General features: G+C 48.0%; 1 protein-coding gene across 1 annotated transcript in view; it reads right to left on the bottom strand.

The window, feature by feature from the left end:
• LOC117205103 (nephrin-like) overlaps positions 1 to 22,685 on the bottom strand; it is a 252,859-nt gene extending 230,174 nt beyond the window's left edge. Inside the window, exon 1 of the mRNA XM_033443190.1 lies at positions 20,970 to 22,685. Coding sequence (XP_033299081.1) covers positions 20,970 to 21,054 — 85 coding nt within the window. The 5' untranslated portion in view covers positions 21,055 to 22,685. The remainder of the gene's footprint in view (positions 1 to 20,969) is intronic.
• Positions 22,686 to 23,233: the final 548 nt, after the last annotated feature.

Below are 23,233 nucleotides of genomic sequence, written 5' to 3'. Positions count from 1 at the left end.
TGCCAGTTTCTACGAAAGCCGGGACTCTGCCGTCGTCCCGCAGAGTACAGAAATGGTTAGAACGACGCCACAGCGTCGAAGGAAATGCCGATGCAGAGGAAACGTGAGATTAAACGCGTTGCGGGAATAAACGATAACGTGCGCGCGCGTGTAATATTTGTCGGGTGCGGGCAGAAAATGAGAAAAAATTCGCAATTACAAGCTGATGAAATCGCGAAAGCATTTTTCATGGTAAACGACAAAGAGATGGAACGAGTTATTTCGTCGCGAATTACATGAAACGGATAACAAGAAATAGCAGCGTAACGCGCCGCGTCACAGTGTTCACGGTATTATTAAATAACGTTAAAGCTTATGGAAGATGGAAATTGTTCGTGCTGTGTTCGCGATCCAAACGATATTCCACAAGCTAGTTTGAAATAAATAGATAACGAAACACAGGTGTTGGAAGAAAAAGCGTGGACGCAACAGTCGATCGGTCGATGTTGCACCGCGGGACGCTGTATGGGGCATATCGCTTTACAGTTGGCTTCTGTATCGCGCACACTCGTTTATCCCAGACTAAAATTACAATGCGAATCGATGCTCGTCCTTGATCACGTCCCCTCCGATAGAAACATTTTTCCAGACAAATTAAACGTCGTGTCGAGCGTGTTCTTTCGATTTCTGCGCGTGTTATTAGTCGCTACAGGTATCTCGTCAAACGTTCCATAGTGGACAACGATGCGAATCAACGTTTTATAAAGCCGATAAAAGGTACGAGAATCGATACCAGAGCTGGTTAGGCGAAACACGAACCGAGCTACGTTTAAAACGTCGATCATCGTTTGGCGGTGCGTGGTATTTTTACATAATCGACATAGTTTCGGCTGCCAGTTACCCAGTACGTTGTATCCTAGTCTAAATTTGAAGCCCGTGTTCGACGACATTTCTGTTCGTGTTCCGTGATCGGAATACCTCAACTTCAGCAGTATCGACCATCGCGATGAAACAACGGAATTCCATAAGCGTGATCCCAACAATCCATCAACAAATCGGGATCAAAATTTCATTCTGTTCGAATATACCATCGATAAGATGTACGCGATACTTTTGTTGTGACAGACCGGAAACAACCGTCGCAATCGAATTGGATCACAGTTGCGGAAGCGTAGTTTTTTTCTTTTAAAGACAATTAACGTTCTATCAGTTGGCAAAAATAATTCACTGTACAGTTATATCTTGTCACCTGTAACTTGATATTCGGTTTCCAATATACTAAACGATATATTAAAGGAATTCAACGGATTCATCGACAGAAACGAGGGATATTTCATCGTCGGTGTTTTTATCGAACGGGAAAGCCACTTGGTTCCTCGCTGGCGAAACTAAAATTGCGCAGCTCGTTCGCGCGTATCGCTCTAAGTCACAGGAAAAAAGAAAAATCAGAAAGTTTGGCGTACAACCAACACAATGGGATCGTAGTCGCGCGATAGAGCGATAGATGGTTTTGCACGAGATATGTAATATCGAGTGGACGCAAAAAGCGGTCGGCAAACTTTCAATCAGTCGTCCCGTATTGGAGTAGTAACGGGCCTTGTATGGGCGGACAGGCCGGTAGAGTTTGCTACGGCTGTAGCGGCGAACGCAGTAGTCGTGGATTTATTTGGTCGGACAGGAAACACCGTCGCTTTACCGCAGAGAGGAGTGCGGATTTCATGGATAACGCTAGCTACAAGGGTAGAGAAGCGTCGCTACCAGTACAGAGGAGAGGCAAATAGAACAAGGACCGAATCCAAGGGGCGAGGGAGGGCCGGGTGTGGCAAGAACTAAAGGACGAGGACATGCATATTAATAGGGAAACAAGTACCGAAATGTCTGACCACCGGTGAACGAGCCGACGTCGTTGTATCGAACGTTCTATCCCCGTCCATTTTCCACTGTCCTCCCACTTGCCTCTCCTTTTCTCGCTCGCTCGCTCACTCACTCTCTCTCTCTCTCTCTCTCTCTTGTGTTCTATCCTTTCTCTTGCACTGTGAATGGTTCGCGTTCCTATTTCAATTGCACCATACGGCCCCGACGACAACTCGTCCTCGATCCTGGTGAACGTCGCCGCATTAACGCCAGGAAGATCGATTAAAGCGCCGATCAAATACGTCGTGCGACCCGAGCATAAGCATCGGAACGGCCCGTTCTATCATCAGCCGGTTAATTGTCCTCGCGTTAATTGCCGATTGTTGCACGATACTACGCGTCTGCGCGAACCAACGAAAATCCTGGAAACCGTGCGAGAGAAGGAGAGGAGAGAAGCATAGCAGTTGAGAAAAAGTTTCGGCAAAACTACCTGGCTGTCCTGTCGGTCGTTCCCGTAAGAGAAAAGCGTAAACGCGAGATGCATCCAGAAAGTAAGGCGAAGCACTTTTCAAATGCACAAAAGTTTGCCGCAGACTGAAAATTTGTAAAAGCACGTAGAGACAGTAGCGCGCGCGCAAAGAGAAAGAGAGAGAGTGGAATGCGTGGGCTGAAACGAAGGTGGGTGAGGATGCAGGTGCAGGTGTAGGTGCAGGTCGCAGAGGAAGCAGTAGGAGCAACGAGAAGCGCGAGTCGCGTTTGCGTGCACGCGTTTCGTTCGCCCGTTCGTTCGAGCAGGAAGCGGATGACGGGAGATTTGCGCGAGCGAGAAAGACTCTCGCTGGGAGATAGAGGGAGTAGCTGGTGCATAAATTAGTGGTGAAAAGTTAATTGGAGCGGACACTGGCTTGCGTTCGCAGTGGTACAAGTTACGCTCCTACCACGCTCGCACAAACCACCCACCCTCGTGTTCCCGAGGCTGTGCCGGCAGGTCGTGCTTCTGCTGGCCGCAGCTACGTCGACCAGCGTAGCCGGAAAACCGAGCCCAAACATCCCCCTCCCGCGCGCAATATCGTTTCCCGGCAACTTGAATTATCGGCCCAGTCGAATACACACCGATTGCCCCTACAAATTCGTCATTATCGCGAAATCCTGTTCGGCGCGATCGCCCGTCTCCCAGAGAAAACGCGGCCGTCGCCTTCTCCCTTCCAAGATCGATCGACATCGCTCACCTTTCACACGGTCGTTGAAAGGCTTCCGCGACATTATTCGACCGAGCTCGACGTTCCATTAATTCTGCGGAGCCGTCGTTCCCTCGCAACCACGAACCTTCCAGAAAAAACCAATTGCCGCGATATCGAGAAAACTTGTAACCGCGCGATACCGATTCAGCAATACGCGAGCATCTGGATGACAGGCGTGCACGAGTCGCGCAACAATCGGCCGCGATATCCTGAATTATCGCTCTGGGCCAAATACGCTGATTCGCGCAAATTTGTAATTTCAAATTCGTAATTATTGTCAAATCGGAACGCGTTCGGCCGCGGATTGCGGTCGAAAGAGCAATTCGATCGTGTCATCGATGTTTCCGTTTCCGAGAGGCATTCTCTCGCTGTTTCGAACCGACGCGGTGCTGTTAACCAACGATCAAATATTTAACGATAGTTGGATATTTTCGCGATCGTATTTAAGAAGGAGAGCGCGCAAGCTCGTGTCTTTTTCCTGCTCGATTTTCTCGAAATTCTTCTTCTTTCGAAATTTCTTCCTCGGTACGTTCTTAGGAACTGCCACGTTGCGTTTCACGCAACGACGCAAAGAGAAAGGAAACGTTCGAAAACCACGCAGATACGGAATCGGTATTGCGTGAATTTACATAGGGTACACGAACGTTAGAAGGTAAAAGGGAATGGAGCAGGCGGCTGTGGTAGTTTACTTTTTAATTCGGGCCGGACTTCGTACTTTAATAAAACCGTTGAAACACGCAGACAAAGAGAAAAAGGAGGAAAGCAGCAGGCTGGCTGGCGCGAACTTGCTCTTTTACATCAACGGTTAATAGCGTGCGCGCGCGTACTCACGCTTATACACGTACATACATCGCGAACCGCCCACGACTTCTACCTTCTTAATTAATGAACACCCGGTGAATGTTCGCAAAACAGCTCCAATATTCTCCTTATTACCACTGCTAATAATAAAAATAATAACGATAATTATTATGGCTATTATTCCTACTATTACTATTCTTATTATCATCATCATGACCAACGCGATCGTCATCGTTGTCATTACTTTTATTAGCGGCACTCTAGTTTTATTTTTATTATTACCACTACGAGCATTATAAGAGAGCAGCGGAACCGTAACGAAGGTGTAAGTGTAAAAAAAAGGTCACTTTCATTAAAGTCGCTCGCATTACCAGTCTCTGTGCTTCTTGATAACGTATCGGCTAATTTCACGCCGGAGCTTCCAACGCTTCGCGAAGCTTTTCTACTTTCAACGACTTCGCCAAGACCGGGTCAACGATCAACCGGGTCAACGGTCAACCGGCCGGTGTCTTGGCGCCAACGCCAAAATGACTCCCCCGAGTACGCTCGAATTTATTCACGGTCAGTAGCCTCGGCAGGATGATTCGATAAATTGTTCGATATCGAAAGAGTTCAAGAGAGCTATGTTGCTAGGCTTTCGAATAGCGAGCGCGCGCCATCCACGAGAATCGATCGTTTCGATTGTTGCGCTAATCTCCACCCCGACACCTCCCGTGCCCTGCCATCCGTTCCCAACTACCGTTTCCCAATCTGCCCCCTCTTTGTTGGTTCCCATACTTTTTCGAACAATGAGATTTTCACGCGACGGGGAACTTTACATTATATCGGGCTAGTAAAACGCGTCGGTTAATTAAAACCAGGCAATGAGCGTTCCATGGGTCGAATTTATCGCGATATATTTTTTGCCACCACTCTCGGCCGAATATTCAATAATATCGCGTGATCGGATATATGCGAGCAAAGCCGCGCATTATTCTTCGGCAATGTAGCCGCCACTTCTTTCTCCGCTATTTTTCCCCGTTTAATTCGATTCGAACGCTTACCTGGCTCTCGCATTCCTATTCACCGTTTTATCCAAGATTAAGTGGCTAACCTTAACCGCTGTATTTTTTTTCTAGCGAGACGCGTTTCGTCGCGTTTCCGTGGTAAGAGCAAACTTTGAATTTTGAAAGGTTAACGAAGCTGTGGAAACCGTTGCTACGTAGTATCGAGCAGACCGAATAAGTATAATAACTTTGACCATACGTTATATTTATACCGAGTATTGTGTTTCTCGTATGCTGGTTGTTGGTCGACGTAACGAATTTTACGAAGCATGCGATTCGAGAGGCGAGAATTTTCAGTGAAAATTGAGCGTTTGCGGTTGCCCGTTAGTCGGTCCGAGGACTCGAAAATCGATTTGGCGAGCTCGCGTTTCGCAAGAAACGCGAACGCTCGACCAGAAAATAACAGGGTTGCATAGCACGCACGCTACCGTGTAGATAGGGCTCGAACGATTGTTGGAAATCGTTGTTCGAGCGGCCATCCGTCTCGTAAACGCTTATCTCGGCTCTGCTCACCTCCACGCTCGTTTTATTCTTCGCGTCACCCAGAAAGGCCTCCGAAACCGTTTCCTTCCGCTAACGATCTTCATCTCGGTTCTTTCCTCCGTGGTTCTTGCCTTTTGTTCCTCTTTTTACACGCCACGGAACAAACGCGAAGGAATAGCAGCTGTCGTCAAAACGTTACAAGCGAAAGATAAACGTTCCGGCGTGCCAAACAGCCCTTTCAACCACCGTTACGTGCTTTATCGTTAGTTTCGTTTTGATATGCGCTCGCAAACGTCGCACCGCGTCGTCCATCGGCTCGCCTGATTTTCTCCTCGTTCCAAAGACAACGTTCCTCCACCACTACAGACTGCATTCTTACGCGAAGCTTTCAAAGCACTCCTGTCCCTTTGTCGTCCTCGTTTCTAGTTGCCAACACCGCGCGTTCTTCACCATTTTCTAAGCTATAATTGACTTTAAACACACCAACCTTTTTCCCTCCTATCGTCTTTTTATTTCGTTCGAGCGTAGTTCCTTCGGCTATTTCCCGTTGGAAAGAACGTCGCTTCTCCGGTGTGCCGTAAGATGTCCGTTTACGAGCCCGTTACGTACTTCCGTTAACCGGAATTATCTCCTTGCGCATCTTGCTCGATCGAGAATACTTATACGGACAGAATCCGCCCGGTAATTTGACTTTAATCGCTATTTATCGCATAGAATCGACCACTTCCGCTTCTTTCAAAGTGCACTTTCGTTGTCAAGCACTCGCTGATAGCTGGAAAGAAACACGGAAGCCTCGCTCGATACCATTTTCCCGACATAAAAAGGAAGAAACGCGTCCACCGATAAAAGAAAATACGCTTTGTCGAGAGGAGAAGGTAGGGGAGAGCACGATAAATCGAAGCACCGATCAATTCATGACTCTCTATTTCATTGTTCAGGCGACGTTGCATTCCTTCCATACTTCGTTTCTCTATGAGACGATCTAAAGCACGATCGAAGGATGCTGCTATCGAATGAGGAAAGAACGCGGTAACAAGTATGTAGTCGGCGTATCGGCTGTACGCGGTTAATTGCGGATAATAGCGTAGTTCACGGAAGCAAAGCCGGAGGCTGTGTTCCGAGGCGTACGCGGAGTTTCCGTCGTGGTTACAAGTAATTACACGACGAACAAACGAAAATGGAAAGCGAACGCATTGCCTCGAGGAGTATCAAACGTTTGACTAGTGGAAGAACTTAACTAATGAAATATTTGGCTCGTCCGTAACAGTTTGCGCCTTTGCTGCGCACATATTTGCCGCGGTAAACACGCGCTCGTGTACACGCATGCATAACTTCGCCTTAACACTCATAATCGGATATGTACATGCCCATAAATACCTGTCTCTCCAATGAATTTGAAATATTCGTCCAGTTTACTTGGCCGCAGAATTAATCGCTATTAATAGGTGACGTTCTTTTCGAGATCTAACGAGTTCGTCTTAATCGACCGTTTAACTCACGCCGACGCACACGCGCTACTTGACTCGTAATCCGTGAAACAGTCGGGAAAAACGTGAAGTAAAGCGATTGAAAAAAAAAAAAGAGAAAAGAAAAGAATTAATCGAGTTTCTGGAAGGCAAACTAGCGAGAGGGACGTACCGCATCCTGACGCATCGCGTCGTTCGACTTCGCGTCGCGTTGCGTCGCATCGTATTCTGTCACGCGCGAGATATTAATTGCCACGAACTGGTCGAACGAATATTTTGTTTCAATCAATTTGGACGCGCGAATGAACTTAATTGATTAGTCGCTCGTCTCGATCGCATGGCAGAATAAACTTCGATTCCGATAACTAACAATAAGCAGTTAGTTACTTTTCACGGGTTTTGTTCGGAAAATGGCTGCGACTATGTTCGGCAAACGCGAGATCTATACGAAGAGAGATATTCGTCCGTACCTATATACTTGGGATACGTTAAATGTGTATTTCGTGGGGACGAGACGCTACGAACGAGGAATAGCTACGAGAAACAGCCCGATGCTGATTCTGAATTCTGCACAGCAATCGGTGAAAAAGGACGAAATCCTGGCATACAAACGGAAGATTGCCTACAGGTATATCGTAACCAGTCAGCGTGTAGAAGAGAAAGAGACTAGACCGGGAAACGGAAATCCGTGGTATAACCGTTGTTTCTAATGTTGTTCTTCTTGCATCGACTGGCGTCGTCACGTTGTCTCGTCGTTTTCAAACCTAAACCAAACCTAATCCCGGGACACGGAAGACCGTACGACCGCGTCGATATTAAAGAGGAACAATTTACAGCGTACAAAGCGGAATCGGGCCGACATAGATTATCATAGATTGGACATTCCGCGTTCGTGAAATCAAACGAGATTCGAGATCTGCCAACTATTGGCAGGAAGAGTTACTCGACGAGAATCTAAAATCGAAGTTCATCCACGATAGCACGACAACGAACGTGGTATATAGACGGGATTACATCGCTTATTACCTCATGAACGACACTCTGCACCCACAATCGCGGATTCGAGAGCAGCTGCAGATACGTTGCGTATTCTAGGAACCGGTGAATACGAGAAAGAAGAAAAGCATCAATTTCCGTCACAGAAGAATCCGAGATGCTTTGCACTGGAATCTGTCGCGACGAAATGGAAATTGGACGACGTTATAGTAGACTGTCGCTTACCCTTTCGACTGCTGGATAGAACGCGATTCTTCGAATTCTACGGATCGACCGCAACGCTCGACGCCGGGAACCTCGATGCCGGGGAAAGACGCGCGCGCTTCCTCTTTGCAAATTGATTTCGGTTACGCTCCTTCGGACTTGGCAACGATTTTACGCGGGTTAGTCGAGTCGAGCTCCGGGCGAAATAACGGTCGTTAGTACGGTTAGTTAGAGGACGCGGAGGTGCACAGCGTAGATGGGATCGGGTGTCGGGGAAACAATTCCACCCTGGTCTTACACGGAAATCCATACTCGGTTACCCTTGACGAAGAGACTGTGAATAATTACCGGCTCTGAAGCGTAACAGAGGTTGTCGTTGCCACCCTCCGACACCACATTACCAATACTTTTCATCGCGAGCTTTACACTCGCCCGCCACCGAGCAAAGAAACGTCCACGCAAATCCTGTCGCGCGACCCCACGACAAAACCAATCGAGTATCATGGATGTAAATATACACATATTTACGATATACGCGTTGCGAATAAATTTCCCGTTAGAATAAATACCAATAGACGGAGTGTAAACGTATAAATATCAACGAGTTACAACGCGAATATAACACGCGACGGGAATTACTTACGTAAATCGGAAGAACGATAAAATGAAAATCTGTCTCTCGGCGATCATCGATTGTGACGGTTTACGTGTCGAATAAAACACTTTTGAATCGTTAGGAGACAGATGAATGGCGTGAAAGCATATAATTCTCTTTTCTCTCTCTCTCTCTCTCTCTCTCTCCTTTCAATTTTTCAGACAAGCTAGTTATAGACAAAAGTAACAGGATGAAAGGCAGTGCGAGATAACAACGTGAAAGCAGGGGAAATTCGTAAGGTGTGGAGCAGTAAGCGTTGCGGCGTTTTCAACTCTATTCTTCTCATCCTCTACATCCGCTTCCCTCGTCGTCGGTTTTTCTCCCCGCAAAGCTTGTCCGAGCTTGTCTTTTTTCTCCTCCGTTTCCAAGCGTCGAACAATAAAGATTTTCTTTTCACGCCACTAGACTCAATCGACGATCGTTTTTCATAAATTTCCAGCCGACCGCGGGACCGATCGGGTCTCCCCTTCTTTCGCGGTTACGTGCTCGCCGTTGGTGCCGGTGTCGGTGTCGGTGTCGGTGTCGGTGTCGGTGTCGGTGTCGGTGTCGGTGTCGGTGTCGGTGTCGGTGTCGGTGTCGGTGTCGATGTGGGTATCGGTGTTGCTGGTTTCCGACAACGCTCTCGTGTGTCTCGGTCTATTGTTTCTACGTATCCTCGCGAAGCACGAACCACCTTACGACACCTTACTTTCGTTCTCTTGCTTCAGGCTGCTTCCCGCTGCCCTCTTTTCACCATGTTCCATCAGCTATGATACTCTCACTGGAATTTTTCGACGTGACGCAAATAGGACCCATGTATCGCGTAACATGGCGCACATGTCGCGCATGTCGCGTTGCTCCTTCCTTCGGTCTATCCACAGCTCACGCGATTTTTCACCGAATTCGCGTATTCGCCCGTGTTGCGTTCGGCGCGATCGATCGCACGAATAATTCTCGTATACAATGAGGTAGTTGATCGAATGTTGTCTTGTACCTATGTACACGTATATGGTAGCGCGAAACAACCAGGGTCACGAACCGAGCTCTCGATTTTTGTCATCGCCGAGTTAGCTACCTCGATTCCGCGGTTCCATCCCGCGGCGAAATTCGATTTAACTCCACTGATTTTCGACTAAAGGATTAGATTACTCGATTTTTGTTCCAGCTTTCGGTCGGTCCGTCCATCGATCGGATTAGCCTCCATTTCACAAACTCGCTTTCAATTGGAATTCAATTTACCCCGATTCGTTTCGTAGAATATGAACGGCTATCGAACATCGTTAAATTATTGACTCGCGACTGGATAAAACTTTGCAAGCTACCCCTTGCCGCTTCTCCTAACTCTTGCTGCGCACCGTAGAGGGAAATCAAGATTAAGCCGAGATGCAACTTAACTTCGTGTTCCTTGTTTCGACTGGATTCGGATTCTACGACGATATCGACGATGAATCGATACAGCAACAGCGGCCACGATACGCCGAATCCCTGAGATTAACAACTCTGTCACAGCGAATGAGACCCCAGCCACGGAACCAAATAAATACGAAAAAATGGAAAAATTGAAGAATGAGATTGAGCGAAAGGGAGGATGAGGGAAAAGGGGAGGAAGAGAGATTGGTCGGGAAACAGCGGCGCATTTAATGCAGGGAAGTTGAAATTAGTTGGACGAGTATCTCGCATTCAACGAACAAATTGCAATTAATGCTTCGTCGTGCGATGCACATATTAAATCGCATTAAAACAGAAACTAACCGCGGTTATCCCTCGACGATCGCTCGCAAACGAATTCACGTCTCCTTCCTTATTTCCTTCTGGATCGAACCCGTTATACGAATTCAGAGTTAATTTCGCGAAACACCAAACCCCGGTTGTTTTATGACGTCAATGTATGTACTGTATTCATTCAATTGAAATTCAATAAATTTTAATAATAATAATAATAATAATAATAATAACGATACAACAAAATAAACAATGACCATAATTAATAGAACTAAAGTATGACAATACAAAACTGATATAACAATTGTTCGAAGAAACACTGGTACCGATTAAAATTTGTGTCGCCTGTTCTAATTGCTCGCGCGACATCAATCGACCTCCTGGACGCAACACCACTACATACTTACGTATTATACAATTTATACATAGCTCGATACGTGTGTGAGCGTAGACGGACGGTTAATTACCATAGCTGTAAAGAGAGTTATGTCCAGGCACTGTTTTAATTACTAGTGCGAAGCCGGCAATCCTACCCGTCTTTCATTTTTTCCGCGGAAACCGTCGGCGGTACCAACGTTGATCGATCCATCTTTTAGCTGAAACCGTTGGTGGCACCAACACCCGTTCGTCTTTATTTGATCGAACCGTCCAATTTTGAAGGGAAGTTTTGATCGCTTTCGATCGCTTTCTCCTACTTCCTTTCTCGAAACGTAAACGGAACTATTCCTCAGAAACGAGTCTACGAAGGCGAAAAAAGAAAAACGAGATACGGACCCATTTCGACGGCACAGCGTTTTCTCCACGCCGGGACCGCGGCGACCGTACGCAGACGTATACCCGCGACACTGGAGCTGGGTAAACGCGGCCAGCTGAGAGCTGAATTTGGCCTCGACAATACAGGAATATAATCGCATTGTGTAAACAGACAGCGACGCGCACGGTGCGGAGAGCACAGTGCGTGATTCCTGAACATTCGACGACGACGCGACGCGACAAGTCGGCCACGCCGTCGTCCTCGTCGTAATCGTCATCCTCCGGATTCAAGTTGGTTGACGCCACCTAACCATGGACAATGGGGCCACGACCAGTACGGTACCATTATCCGCCTCTCGCGTCTATGACAACTCTATGAATTATGCAGCGTAATGTAGACGGATACGCAGCCCCTCCTCCGCATACTCGCGCGTAGCGCATGTTGTTCCATTACCGATCCTACCGCTTTCAACCGCAAGCAATTTACCCTACTAACCTGCCACCCATTCCATTGATGTACGCTTGTTTACCGACCTTCAACCTCCCCTTCTTTTCCCAGTCTTACCCCGTCGCATCTAGTTTGTCGGATTTATCGCGTTATTCTTCTTAAAACGCTAATAGAGGGCGAATTAGCCGAACGAAAAAAGCACAAAATTGCACCGTCGATATTTTACTATGACCAAAGTTGAAACCCAAGATCCCAAGACGAAATAAGAGGAAAGCAGAACGCGGGATGATATGGTCGAAGAGAGAGTAGCTTTGCAACTGGCGCGCGTATTATTTCCCTTTCCCGGATACGGTTTCTGATATCCATATTTTCGACAGGTACTTTGAATATCGTGCGTTTGCGAGTAACGTATGATATTAGGCCGTGACCGCGATTGCCGGTATTACAGCCTCTACAATATCAATCTGGCGGTGCGGTTATCGCCGCGGCAAAGTAGGGAAACGCCGATGCCATGTTCAAATTCAACGAGCCCTAACCCTCCGCTACCAACTCCGATATTGCCAGATACGTATTACCTTGGCTTTAACTACCACCGTCAACATCGATCCATCGAAAACGATACGTGCTTACACATCATGAATAATTCGCACTTACGAAACGACGCATTTATAGTCGTCGACGAAGCTACTCCTCTCCGCTACCTTTAGAGGCTTCTGGCTCCGCTCGGTTTGCATTTAGACGCGCGTGGCAAATCCAAACCACTGGGGAAAACCGGCGCGGACAAACGGAGAGAAGTCGTTGGCGAAAAGAAACAAGAAAAATTGTTCGCGAAGAAACATAAGGACGGGGGAGAACGAGCGTGGAGAGCTTCTTTTCGTTGTAATACTTTGGACGGAGTTTAATTACGTCGGGCTGCCGCGTAATCAAAGAATAAATCTCGCCATCCAATTAAATTAAAAATCCACAGTGTCGTCTTTTTCCTCGATTTTTACGCGCCTTTAGTTTCCACCCAGTCCAGTTTTATTCCAGCTCCTTTTTTTCTCCGCTCCGCTCCGACGCGATGGTTACGAGGCAAAGGAGAACGCGGATCCCAAAGTATCGCGAAAAATACACGCAAGACGGGATTGCGCGGAGAAGCCGGCTATATAGCACCGCGGCGGAACCAAGTTGCAGCGAGCACGAGTTTCATGGAAAAACGAAATTTCCTTCTCGATTGGCAACCGCCATCGGGCTCCCGATACAATCTGCGTCGGTGGTTTTCGTGAAACTGCCGGATGGAGAAAGTTGGACGCGGAACTGCAACGATTCGGTCGGTGGCCAATTATAAAATTCGCTGTGTATAAATATGCTGTACAGGTTGGCTACTCGATACCGCGGACGATCGATATGTTACACTTTTCGAGTTTTGCCAGGCAAAGTTTTGCGGAATAAGCTCGAACGGGTAGTCCTTTCTTGGCGAAAGGACGCGATGAGAACCGTATGCCGAACGAAATCGAAGTTATGGCCGATAGTTAAAGAGTCGTGAAGCGCGATTAAAAGTTTAAAACGGTTCCTCCGGGGAATCGGTCTACTTTTTAACGTCGAACCGGCACTCGGTGTCGATGTTCGAGCGCGTTTTTCCAGTTGGTTAAGGGGCCTCTACCGAAACGGGCAACGAACTAACCGATTTCGTTTCGCTCGGCCTTTCGCTATCGAGTCTACAATTCGCGAAGGAAATCGACCATGATACGAACATCGACTAGATAATAGGAGACGCATCGCACGCGAGAATAAATCGGAGAAAAAGGGGACGAGGCGAGGATGGCGAGACGGGAGGATAAAGAAAGCGGAGGAATAAGCTAGCGAAAAGGTTTAATCGTTAACGGTGGTGCGCGTAATCTGGATTTCGGTAAAAGCATCAGTCCCTAAGGAGTCATCTATTTGGTAAATGGATGACCCGTGGAACTGGTACGAACGAACAGGCACGCAAGAATCCTGCGGGGATATATCGAGTCAAACGTTACACCCCGTATCTGTCGTGTTATCGCTACGAACAATGACTACCTATTACGCGACTCTCTAGTCATTTTTCATTATTATCGTAGGTCATCGGCCTATTCTAACGAGAGGCCTTTCCGTAATTGCAAATTGGTCGCCGTTCAGCCAGCAGCAAAGCTAAGCCTAATCTAGCGAAAACATTTACGTCCCCTTAATCGTTCCACGCGTAAATCGCCTCGATTACTTTGAATCAAGATCGTCGCGAGCGTTCCGCGAGCGCGTTTCAACCATCGTTGGTCTTCTCGCAAGACGTCGCAATCAACTTATTAAGTCAGATAAGAAGCGCGCGCTATTCACGACGGAGATATGAAGTCGTTGGAATTCGTGCTACGTCTTCGGACTCGTGCCTTCGGTTCGTGACTATTCCACGATGTAATCAGATATCCTAGGGCGTGCGTTTCGCGCTAGATCGTACGAGTAGAGTCGAGTCGAGTCGAGTCGAGTTGAGTTGAGTCGGGTCGGGTCGGATCGAGTCGAGTCGCTTCGAGCGGTAACGACCAACCTGGCCCATGTCGGATCGATATCGAGGCGAAGATTGCCCTATCGTAGGCAGAAAAAAACAGGTGTTAATCGTCGTCGAACACGCGCGATAACACTCGAGTTAAAAAAGAATAAGAGCGAGAGACGGCTTCGTGACACGTGAAAACTAACATGACCGTGCCACGTAATTCAAAAATTAGTAAATTTCCTCTCGTTCCAACCTCCTAAAACTCTCCCGATAACCATCCAAGACAAACCGTTCTCGGTGTTTGCCTTTACATTATAGCACACGTGGCGAGCGCTGTTAAATACCCACCATACCGTTCCGCGACACGCTCTGAGAAAACCACCACGAAAAGCACTGCGATACGTCACCGTTTCCAGACTCACTCACACTCCGTATTGAGGCGTTCCCCTAAAATACACGATATCGTCGAGATTATCGTCGCTGACGCATGGGAGGATCGAACCTGTAAATACATCGACTCGTGTAAATCTGATTGTCGCGTGAAAGTGCCTATACGTGGTAATAAGCGTTTCAAGTTTACGACATCCGATGCTTTGGCGAGTCTAATCGCTCTTTTCTATTAACGCTAACGAGACTAAACTGGACGACGCGGGCGCGAGTAGCGTTTTTCAGCTGCTTGAGAAATACCGCTTGGAATAACTACGAAAGTTCATTTTACATTTTTACCTTCTTAACGCTACGTTCAGTTTCACCCGAAATTTCTTCACGCGTGTCGTCTTTGCTTCCGCGGTTCCATTGACTTTTCAAAAACGCTCGCCGTCTGATCCTATATTCTCGACAAGTTTCTCTATTCATACGCAGATCTATTCGTAGATTTGCATCGGGCAGTGATGCCGCGAGTTCCAGGAACATAAGCGGATGCACGCTGTATACGCGGATCGGTCAAACGGACTCCACGTGCGGATTGCATGTGGAGACTCATACGCGCGGGATAAAGGGTGATGTCACCGCGCCAATAGACAGCCACGCGTACCTCAGTCTACGGCATAAATACCCGAATCAGGACGATACAAGAGTCGAGTATCTAAGCGTCGTAAGATCGACACCCTCGACGGTACAGTTAATATAGATGCGACGTTAGTTCTAGTGCTCGGTGCAGGTCTTAGTGAATAAATGTTATTTGGTTTTAGTTATGAGAGGCTTGCATTTAGTCTATTCGCAGATCCGTCTAGGTAGCATTCATCCGATGGAACATGTCCATTCAACCAGCAACGGTTGAAATTGTATTGCAATCACCGATCGCCGATACACAGGAATTCGATAAATCTCGAGAAAATTAGTATATACGGATGCTCAGAGCAGAGTAGTTGGACGTACGTTCGTTGCTACCGATAAGAGTAATTAATGCACTACTTTATTCTCATGAATTTATAATTTTCTGTTACGGTTAACAGCGCTAGCAAATATTTGCATATGCGATGTAATAATTTCGTTATGGATTTATTATCGTTTGATGCGAACTGATATGGGCGAATGCTGCGTAAATATCGTGCGAAGCTTGCAGTCGTGGTATTTTCACGGCAATTCGTAATATCGTTTCCTCCCGTCGGCAACCAACGATGCTGCCACCGACCCACAAGAGCACCGCACGTCTGTCCGATGAAAAACGAGCATTTTAACGATATTAACGATAGCTCGAGATAAATCGATCGCGAAACGACATCTGTTCCGTTCTCGCTGTCTTTATATTCGTTTCCCGACGCGAGCCATGAATCTCCGTTGGTAGCATTGTTGCCAGAGCGGGAAAAGCGAGCTACTAAACTGGCCCGCAATGGAAAACCTGCGAGAGTTCCTCGAAGGAAAGAAGGCCGGATGCGCCGGTTCGATATCCGTGGAATGCGCAAAGTCCATCGAATAATCGACAAAAACTACATTTTCGCTAGTTCAGTATTTGCGCTAGCCAAGATACCGAGGAAGATGGTAAGAAATCGATGGTCGACCATACTTTCACCGGTTTTTCGCCTCGTTATCGAACGGTTTCCGATGATTGGAGCGACGCTGAGAACGCGTAACGATCCATTATTACTATCCAAGTAAATACAAGTACTATTTTGCGCGGTCAATGCGAACCAAGGAAACGGAACATGAAAACAGTGAGAGCAATTTGTTTTATGAGAGCGGCGAGTAGCCAGAAAATCATTCGCGATACTCTGAAAGGAAAATCGAAACATCGTGAATCGACGATGAATCGAGCTACTCGAAGCCAGAGTATCGACATTCCAGCAAATTTAAAATTAATCTCCCGTTAACAACCTGTAAATCCTTCTATCGTTCTGTTTGTTCCATTGGTACATAGCGTAATCCGACGACGAGTCGAGTATCGAGCAGTGTCAGTGGTCAATGGAGATCTAAAGCGAATTACTCGAAGACAGAACGCTCGCCGATGACGCAACGCCAACTATTCCCATCGATGAGATTCTCCAAGCAGGATAATTACCTGTAATATACCGCAACGATCGCATCGAATCGCCGATATCGTTGCGCGGCAACTATTCGCGCGATTACGCGTCGTCTTTATCGCGAATATTTCGTAAGTGACAAAACTTGGAATAGTATCGTCTTTAAGGTCTTCTAAATTCGTATTTCGCAAGAATCCATCGGGACAAAACCGAACTATCGAATTGGCAACTAAGTCATTACCACCTAATGACAAAATCTGCAATCACTTAGTTGCTAACCCAATAGTAACTTGTACACCCGCTGCCCGTAACTCTTTTACTTTCTCACCGAGACGCGACACAAGGAGAATCGGCCGATAGAAAATAACCTGAAACAGTTTCAGTGCGAACTCTGTTCAACCATGTGCAAACAAGTCAGAAAGGTCATTGTGCGTGACCGATATCGCGACGACATCAAGAGAAAATGCACACGTAAGTCGAGGTTTCTTTCACGTTCTCGAAAGGATAAAGACCAAAGAGTTTCCTCGGGAAAATAGAAGCTGCTTGATTAATTGCTCTGTTATCGATTAAACCACGACACGGTCAACGTCAACGCGAGTTGAAAAGGAACGAGAATAGAATCGAGACATTCACGCGCAATTTCGCAGCAAGGAATTGTCTACGCGCCTTGGTCCAAACTCCCTCGATGCTGACTGTTATAGGACGTCTCGTTTGTAGCTGTCGACACGACAGGATCACGCTTAAACCCCCAGATGTATCCTGTGAAAATCAAGGAGGGAGAGGGGTGGCAATGCACCCGGCGTCGCGTCGAGATACGTTGAGAAATATTGGATTCGACGTATTCCACCGACAAAACGACGCCAAATCTCAATATGGCTGGTAAACGGTTCAAGAAAAAAGGATGAAAGCTTGCATAAATAAGTTGGAAAAATCGAAATACGCCAAAGTACCTGCGAAAAAAGCGATAAATTTATTTGCTCTTCCATTTTCGACGCGCCTATATTCGTTACGTGGAACGTCATTGCGCGAACACGACCGATCAATGAACGACAGGATTTGACTATGTATCGGATACAATTTCAATATTCGAAATTACAGGATTTACATATATTGTTTCTCTCCATTTCCCCTCTTTTTTCTTTTTTTTTTTTTTTTTTTAATACTATCGAATGAAAATCGAGCACGATCCATTAGCAGATGGAAGGATGTCTATGAATTAAAAATTTCCGAGCAAATGTGCGAGAAAGGAATTTTTATCGCGATCATCTACTACCATAGACATTTCGTTTTTATGTTTCTGGTTACTTTTAAAAAGCGGCGTACTTCGTTTCTGCCCAGTGATTTTTGCGCCATGACTGGCGCGATTCTTACCGACGAGTCGACGTTTTACGACTCGCATTTCCTATTGTCCGTAATATTCGCTAAATCGCGCAAGCTTAGACCACGGCGGACAAGTTGGTGCGCCGCGTCGCTTTGGATTACAAGCGAACGAGTGCTTCGCGATACTCGGGAAATTTTTCATCGCTCGAATACAATCAACAAAACCGGCACGCTGCTTTTCGCGAGTATGGTCACGGGGGAAACGCGCGAGAGAAAAGGAATCGGTTTCGCCGATGCGGTTTCGACGGAACAGCGACGTGCCAAATGTCGGGAAATAAATAACGAGCAGCGGAAACAAGCGCATAGGAAGAAGAAAAAGAGAAGAAAATGGGCGAAAGAGAAATCCTTAACGCGTGTGTGTGGCATATTTTTCTCCCGCAGAAATCGTCGGTGCTTCGAGGAATCTAAAAACGCCGATTAACGCAAAAGGTATCGGCGACGCGAAGAAACAATCGCAACGACGTAAACGCTTCGTTGTAGCCTGGTTGCTTCGTCCCTCGTTCAGCATCGTCACATCCATCGCCGACGCGACACGGCGAGGCAAAAAGGATATTTTATTGGCGCAAACGAGGGAGAACGACGTTGCGGCGAAAGGAAAACCGTGTCGGCGAGAAAGGGCTCCGGAGAAAGAGGATGGTACAAGAGAAGCGTCCATGACCGACCAGTGGGAGGGGTAAATTAAGGAATGAAGTAACCGCGAGGAAGTCAAAGTTGGGTTGCGCGAACGGATGAGAAGCCGAGAAAAAGAACAAGGCGGGAAAACCGGTGAGCGAAACGAAGAAGGCCGGCCGCGGCGAGGAAACTGCAGCGGATCGGTTCGTTAAACCTTCCCGGGAAAGAAAGTCGACGAACCCTCGATACTCCCAGCACGCTCTTCTCTCGGTCGTATCGAGTTTTCGACCACGCGCCAGTTCCGGCGTGTTTCCACGCACGACCTCGCATTTCGATTTCCACCCAGCGTTGTCCGTCCGCGCGCCGTGCGAATGAAAAAGGGACGTCGTCCATTTTCGAACAACACGGATACACCGACGGCGCGACGTTGCTTTCCTTCGGTAAACGTGAAACGATTCGCTGCACGCGATTTCGCCTCGGTTAAAACGATCAACGTCCTCGACGACAAACAGCGAGCCCGGCGTAAAAACGAAACCTACGAGGTAATGCGTAATCGAGCGCGTCGCTCTTGGCACGAGATGCGTACCACCGACTAATGAAAGGGCTTCATTATTCCCGCGGATAACTATAGCGGTAATATTAATTTGTCGCTTTAGTATTTATCCGAGCGAGAATTGGACGAACGCGCAATAATAAACGATACCATCGATAATTGTTGCGTTACAGGAATATATTTACCGTAGATCGCGCAAGGGACGATGGCAGACCCGTCGCCACGTATATCTCCGCGCTATCATATTTTCGATCATTATTACCGCGTCGAATTATTGCCGTAGCATCAATAATTAATAACGAGGTCGATCCGTCGGCGCGTTCGCAGCAGCCCGCGCGGCCGCACCGAGAACCGTCCCAGCCTTCGCGAATTCGCGATCACTGACAAACTCGTTGTGCCGCCCCGCCTCGCTACTGCGCACTGACCTTGCTTACCAAGCCAACCACTACAGACCGGACGACACGCTCGTAAGATCGAGGAACGTGTTTCCTGAGAACCCTTTAACTTTCGAAATTGCACAAGCGGCTTTTACCCGTTACACCGGACAACTTCCGTTCTTCGCGTCACCTTCTTCCGTTCAAGTTCCTTCGACACGCGCGCGACCCACTTTCCAACATTTCTCGGCTACTCGCGGTTCTTTCGCATCGTCGTCGCGAAACAGAATTCTAGGCGAACGTTATGAACGAGGAACGGCAGTTAGAGACGGAAAGAATTCGTAGAGATCGCGGTCACGAACGATCGGAATTCCATGAATCGCAGCGTCTCGGAGATCGGATCGATCGGACGACCGATTCAACCGCGAGATTCGCTCCGCTTTAATCGAATTCCGAGCGCTGTTGAACGGAGATGCTCCAAGTCGGAGAACTTTCGCGTCGAAGACAATACACGAACCGCGCGTCAAAGGACAAGTGGCACGAATCTGATTGCGAGCACCGAAGACGTCGCGTGGCGACACTCAGCGTCGATCAAACCTAAGTTTTCGATCGTCAGATAACGAGAAACTTCATCCCGCCTCGGCATCTCGAAACGCGTTATCCCCTTTCTCATTATTTTCGGATCGCCGGGTAAATTCGTTTCCGCGAAGCTTGCGTATCTCTCGAATCCCGCTAATTGCGACGTCGCGACCGAGGTTCGAAGTCGGTCATTGCCGCGAATGATTATCAAATTCACGCGCAATCTTAAATTAACGCCTAGCTATAGGTTCGCGATGGAGCTGTAACTCTGTCAAATTGAGGTACGTCCGTTCTTCGGCATGTCAACGCATGCGGCAATGGCATCCTTAAGAGTCGGAGGAACATCGGTACAAAGAAATACGTATCGACTGCTCCTTTTCGCGATTTTAGTCCGCCGTGAGATCCAAGCGCACGGAAGCAGAAATCGCGCGTAAATTTGTTAGGCGGCCGGGTCGCTGGCCTTTACGTTTTTCGCTACGTTTCCGATCTTCGATCGACGAAGAATCTAGTGACCGGAAACTTCTAATCCGGGATAAACGACTGGCGTTGGCGGAGCTGAAGCATTCGAGGGTATGTAACACGCGATTCCGATTCATCGATTTATTACTTTCGTACGCGCTGGGAAAAACTACAGGGCATCGCCTCGAGCGAATGTCCGTCCCAGATACGCCGGACTATTGTAAATAACAGCTTCCTCTGTTACACGTCACGATACCTATACGGACGAATTTTTCCGCCGCCGACACTTTCTGAAAATGTTTCAACCAGGAATTACGTGCGAGCTGCGCTTCTAGCGTAGAGAGACAGGAAGAAGGAAAGAGAGACAAAAAGAACGAAAGAGAAGGAATGGAAAGAGACGCGACGAACGCGGCGAAAAACGGTAAAAGGGAGGAGACTCACCCGATTTCTCGTCGACGGTGGAAGCGATACCAGCGACGTAGGAAACAGCCTTCGTTAGTCCAATGAGTAACAGTACACTCCACATGTTCTTTCCTTGTTTATTCCTTGTTACCTTCGTCACAAATCCCAGCACTCGGAGCCAAAGCAAAGGTAAGCCACGGAGAACGGCTTCGTTCTATCTGTTGCTACCCTCGCGGTACGTAACGCGTTAAGTCATTTTCTCGCGGTACCCGGATTTATTCCCGACCTATTCGCACTCTCATCTTAATTTCCAGTGTCCGTTCGCGTCCTCGCCGACGATCATCGTAAATCGGTTCGAGTCACGCATCTTTCCAACACCACCGAAATCCCATTTCGTGTAACGATGCACGCGTCGTGGTCCACCGAGATGTCGAAACGCGATGTTCTCTTCGAGGAAACTTCACCGCGTGTGGCAACGATTTCGCGCGTTAACGTTTGGCCTACTCCGATCTCCTCTATCCACCGACTCTCGTGTTTTTCCTCTTTGGTTAAACACTAATTAAACTTGCCGCGGCACCGCCTCCACAGCCACGTACCGCAAGCACCGCGCTTTCCTCTTTTTCTCTCTTCTTTCTTTCATCCACTGTACGCCCGTTATTAAAGCGTTGCACATCAACGTGCCAGTCTCCGTGCCGTTAGAAAATCTACCGCACTTTCGACCTAACTATGCGCCACTATTGCCGATAACCTACAACGACGAGCACGATATCCGCAACAATCACCGGTGACCATGCTATATCCACCGAGGCCGCAAAATTCACCGCACAATCGACCAGCGTTGTTCGGAAAAAAGCGTCGCCTCGGTCGCGATGTCTGGAGCGACGTTCTTCGAACCAGTTGCATCCGTTTCCAACGTCTGCCACGGGCCACCACTTCCACTTGCTACGAAGATTCTTTGCGAAACCGATTACGGTTCTTCACGATCGACGAGACACTTGCACGAGACGTTTTACGGGACATCTAATTCTTGTCGTTGGCGTTGCGAGTTCTCGTTTAGGCAGAGCCTCTCTTGGTGACACTGACGACTTTACGAAGGGTTACGATCTTTTCCAGCCATATCGCCGATCGACGTAAAGATCGAGATGGTTGGTTGCAGGATGTAAAAAGTAGATTCCAGAAACGCTGGGCCGCGAAGCAGGCGCGATAAAGTTCGATCGATCCGTCGATCGTCCGCCGATTTTAACACGTTCTTCCGGTGATCCAAACGAAAAACGAAGCACTGCGGAGACGTTCCATCACGTTGGCTTGCCACAGATTTTCGGTTTGCCTGGAACAGGTCCAAACAACGACAGGGACCGCGCACAGGCCTGCAATCTCGTCAATGGCCGCGAACTCTCTGAAATCGATTCTGCGAAGATTCAGCGAGAACAACCATCACTGGATCGCTCCGTCGCCAAGTTTGCACATCCAGTAAGCAGAAGGCTGTCCTATTTCTTTTTTCTCGATTTGGCGCGCTTTTCCTTTGCAATCTCGTCGGCCTTCGTCGGAAGCGTCGAGGCGGCCGACCTTTATTTCCCAGATATCCGTTCCAAGTCTGAAAGTTACGCGAGAATGCAATTATCGCGAGTGTACACGCGATAATTCATCGTCGAAAGGTCCCTGTCGCTATCGGCAGGGAATCGACACGTGTGCGCGAACCAACCGTGTCCAGTCTCTTGGCCGAGTTCTCCAACGACAAACAGATGTAAACGAACGCGTGCTCCGACAAGACGGTAACTAAGCACTCACGGTGCGGTGACTTCGTACGGATCTTCGCCGATCGGACCGCGCGGAGGGTAAAGGGGTGTAGAAGGCGCGCGAAGGATAGTGCGAAGGGTAGCCCGACGGCGCAGGCGTCCACACGACGCAGTAACACGTGGTCCTCGACCGACGGCGGACGGCACACTGACGGAGAAGACGAGCAAACGGCGCGGCGACGGACGCGCAGCCTGCAAAGCCTCCCGAGGAGGTGGAGGAGGAGGAAAAGCTGCGGGTGGGGCGAAAGGGATGAAAGGGGCTCGACTTGTACACCGTGCCTATCCCGTTACTCCGATTCCAAATCAGAAAAGGACGTTTTGTCCTACGGCCGAAAGAATATGCGTTCGAATAGTGCGAACTTCGTGCTGGTAAACATCCGGGAAACGGATGCGGAATGCCACACACATGCGTTCTACCTTGTTCGATAACACCGACCTCCTCCCTGGCCGGAGTTATCCTAAATTTGATCGGTCACCGATTCCAAGACTGTAACGCAATCTTCTCCT

This window comes from Bombus bifarius, unplaced genomic scaffold (genome assembly GCF_011952205.1).
Source record: "Bombus bifarius isolate JDL3187 unplaced genomic scaffold, Bbif_JDL3187 scf7180000007986, whole genome shotgun sequence".
NCBI lineage: Eukaryota > Metazoa > Arthropoda > Insecta > Hymenoptera > Apidae > Bombus > Bombus bifarius.
The sequence above is the reverse complement of the archived record's forward strand: the minus strand, read 5'-3'. Positions and strand labels throughout refer to the sequence as shown.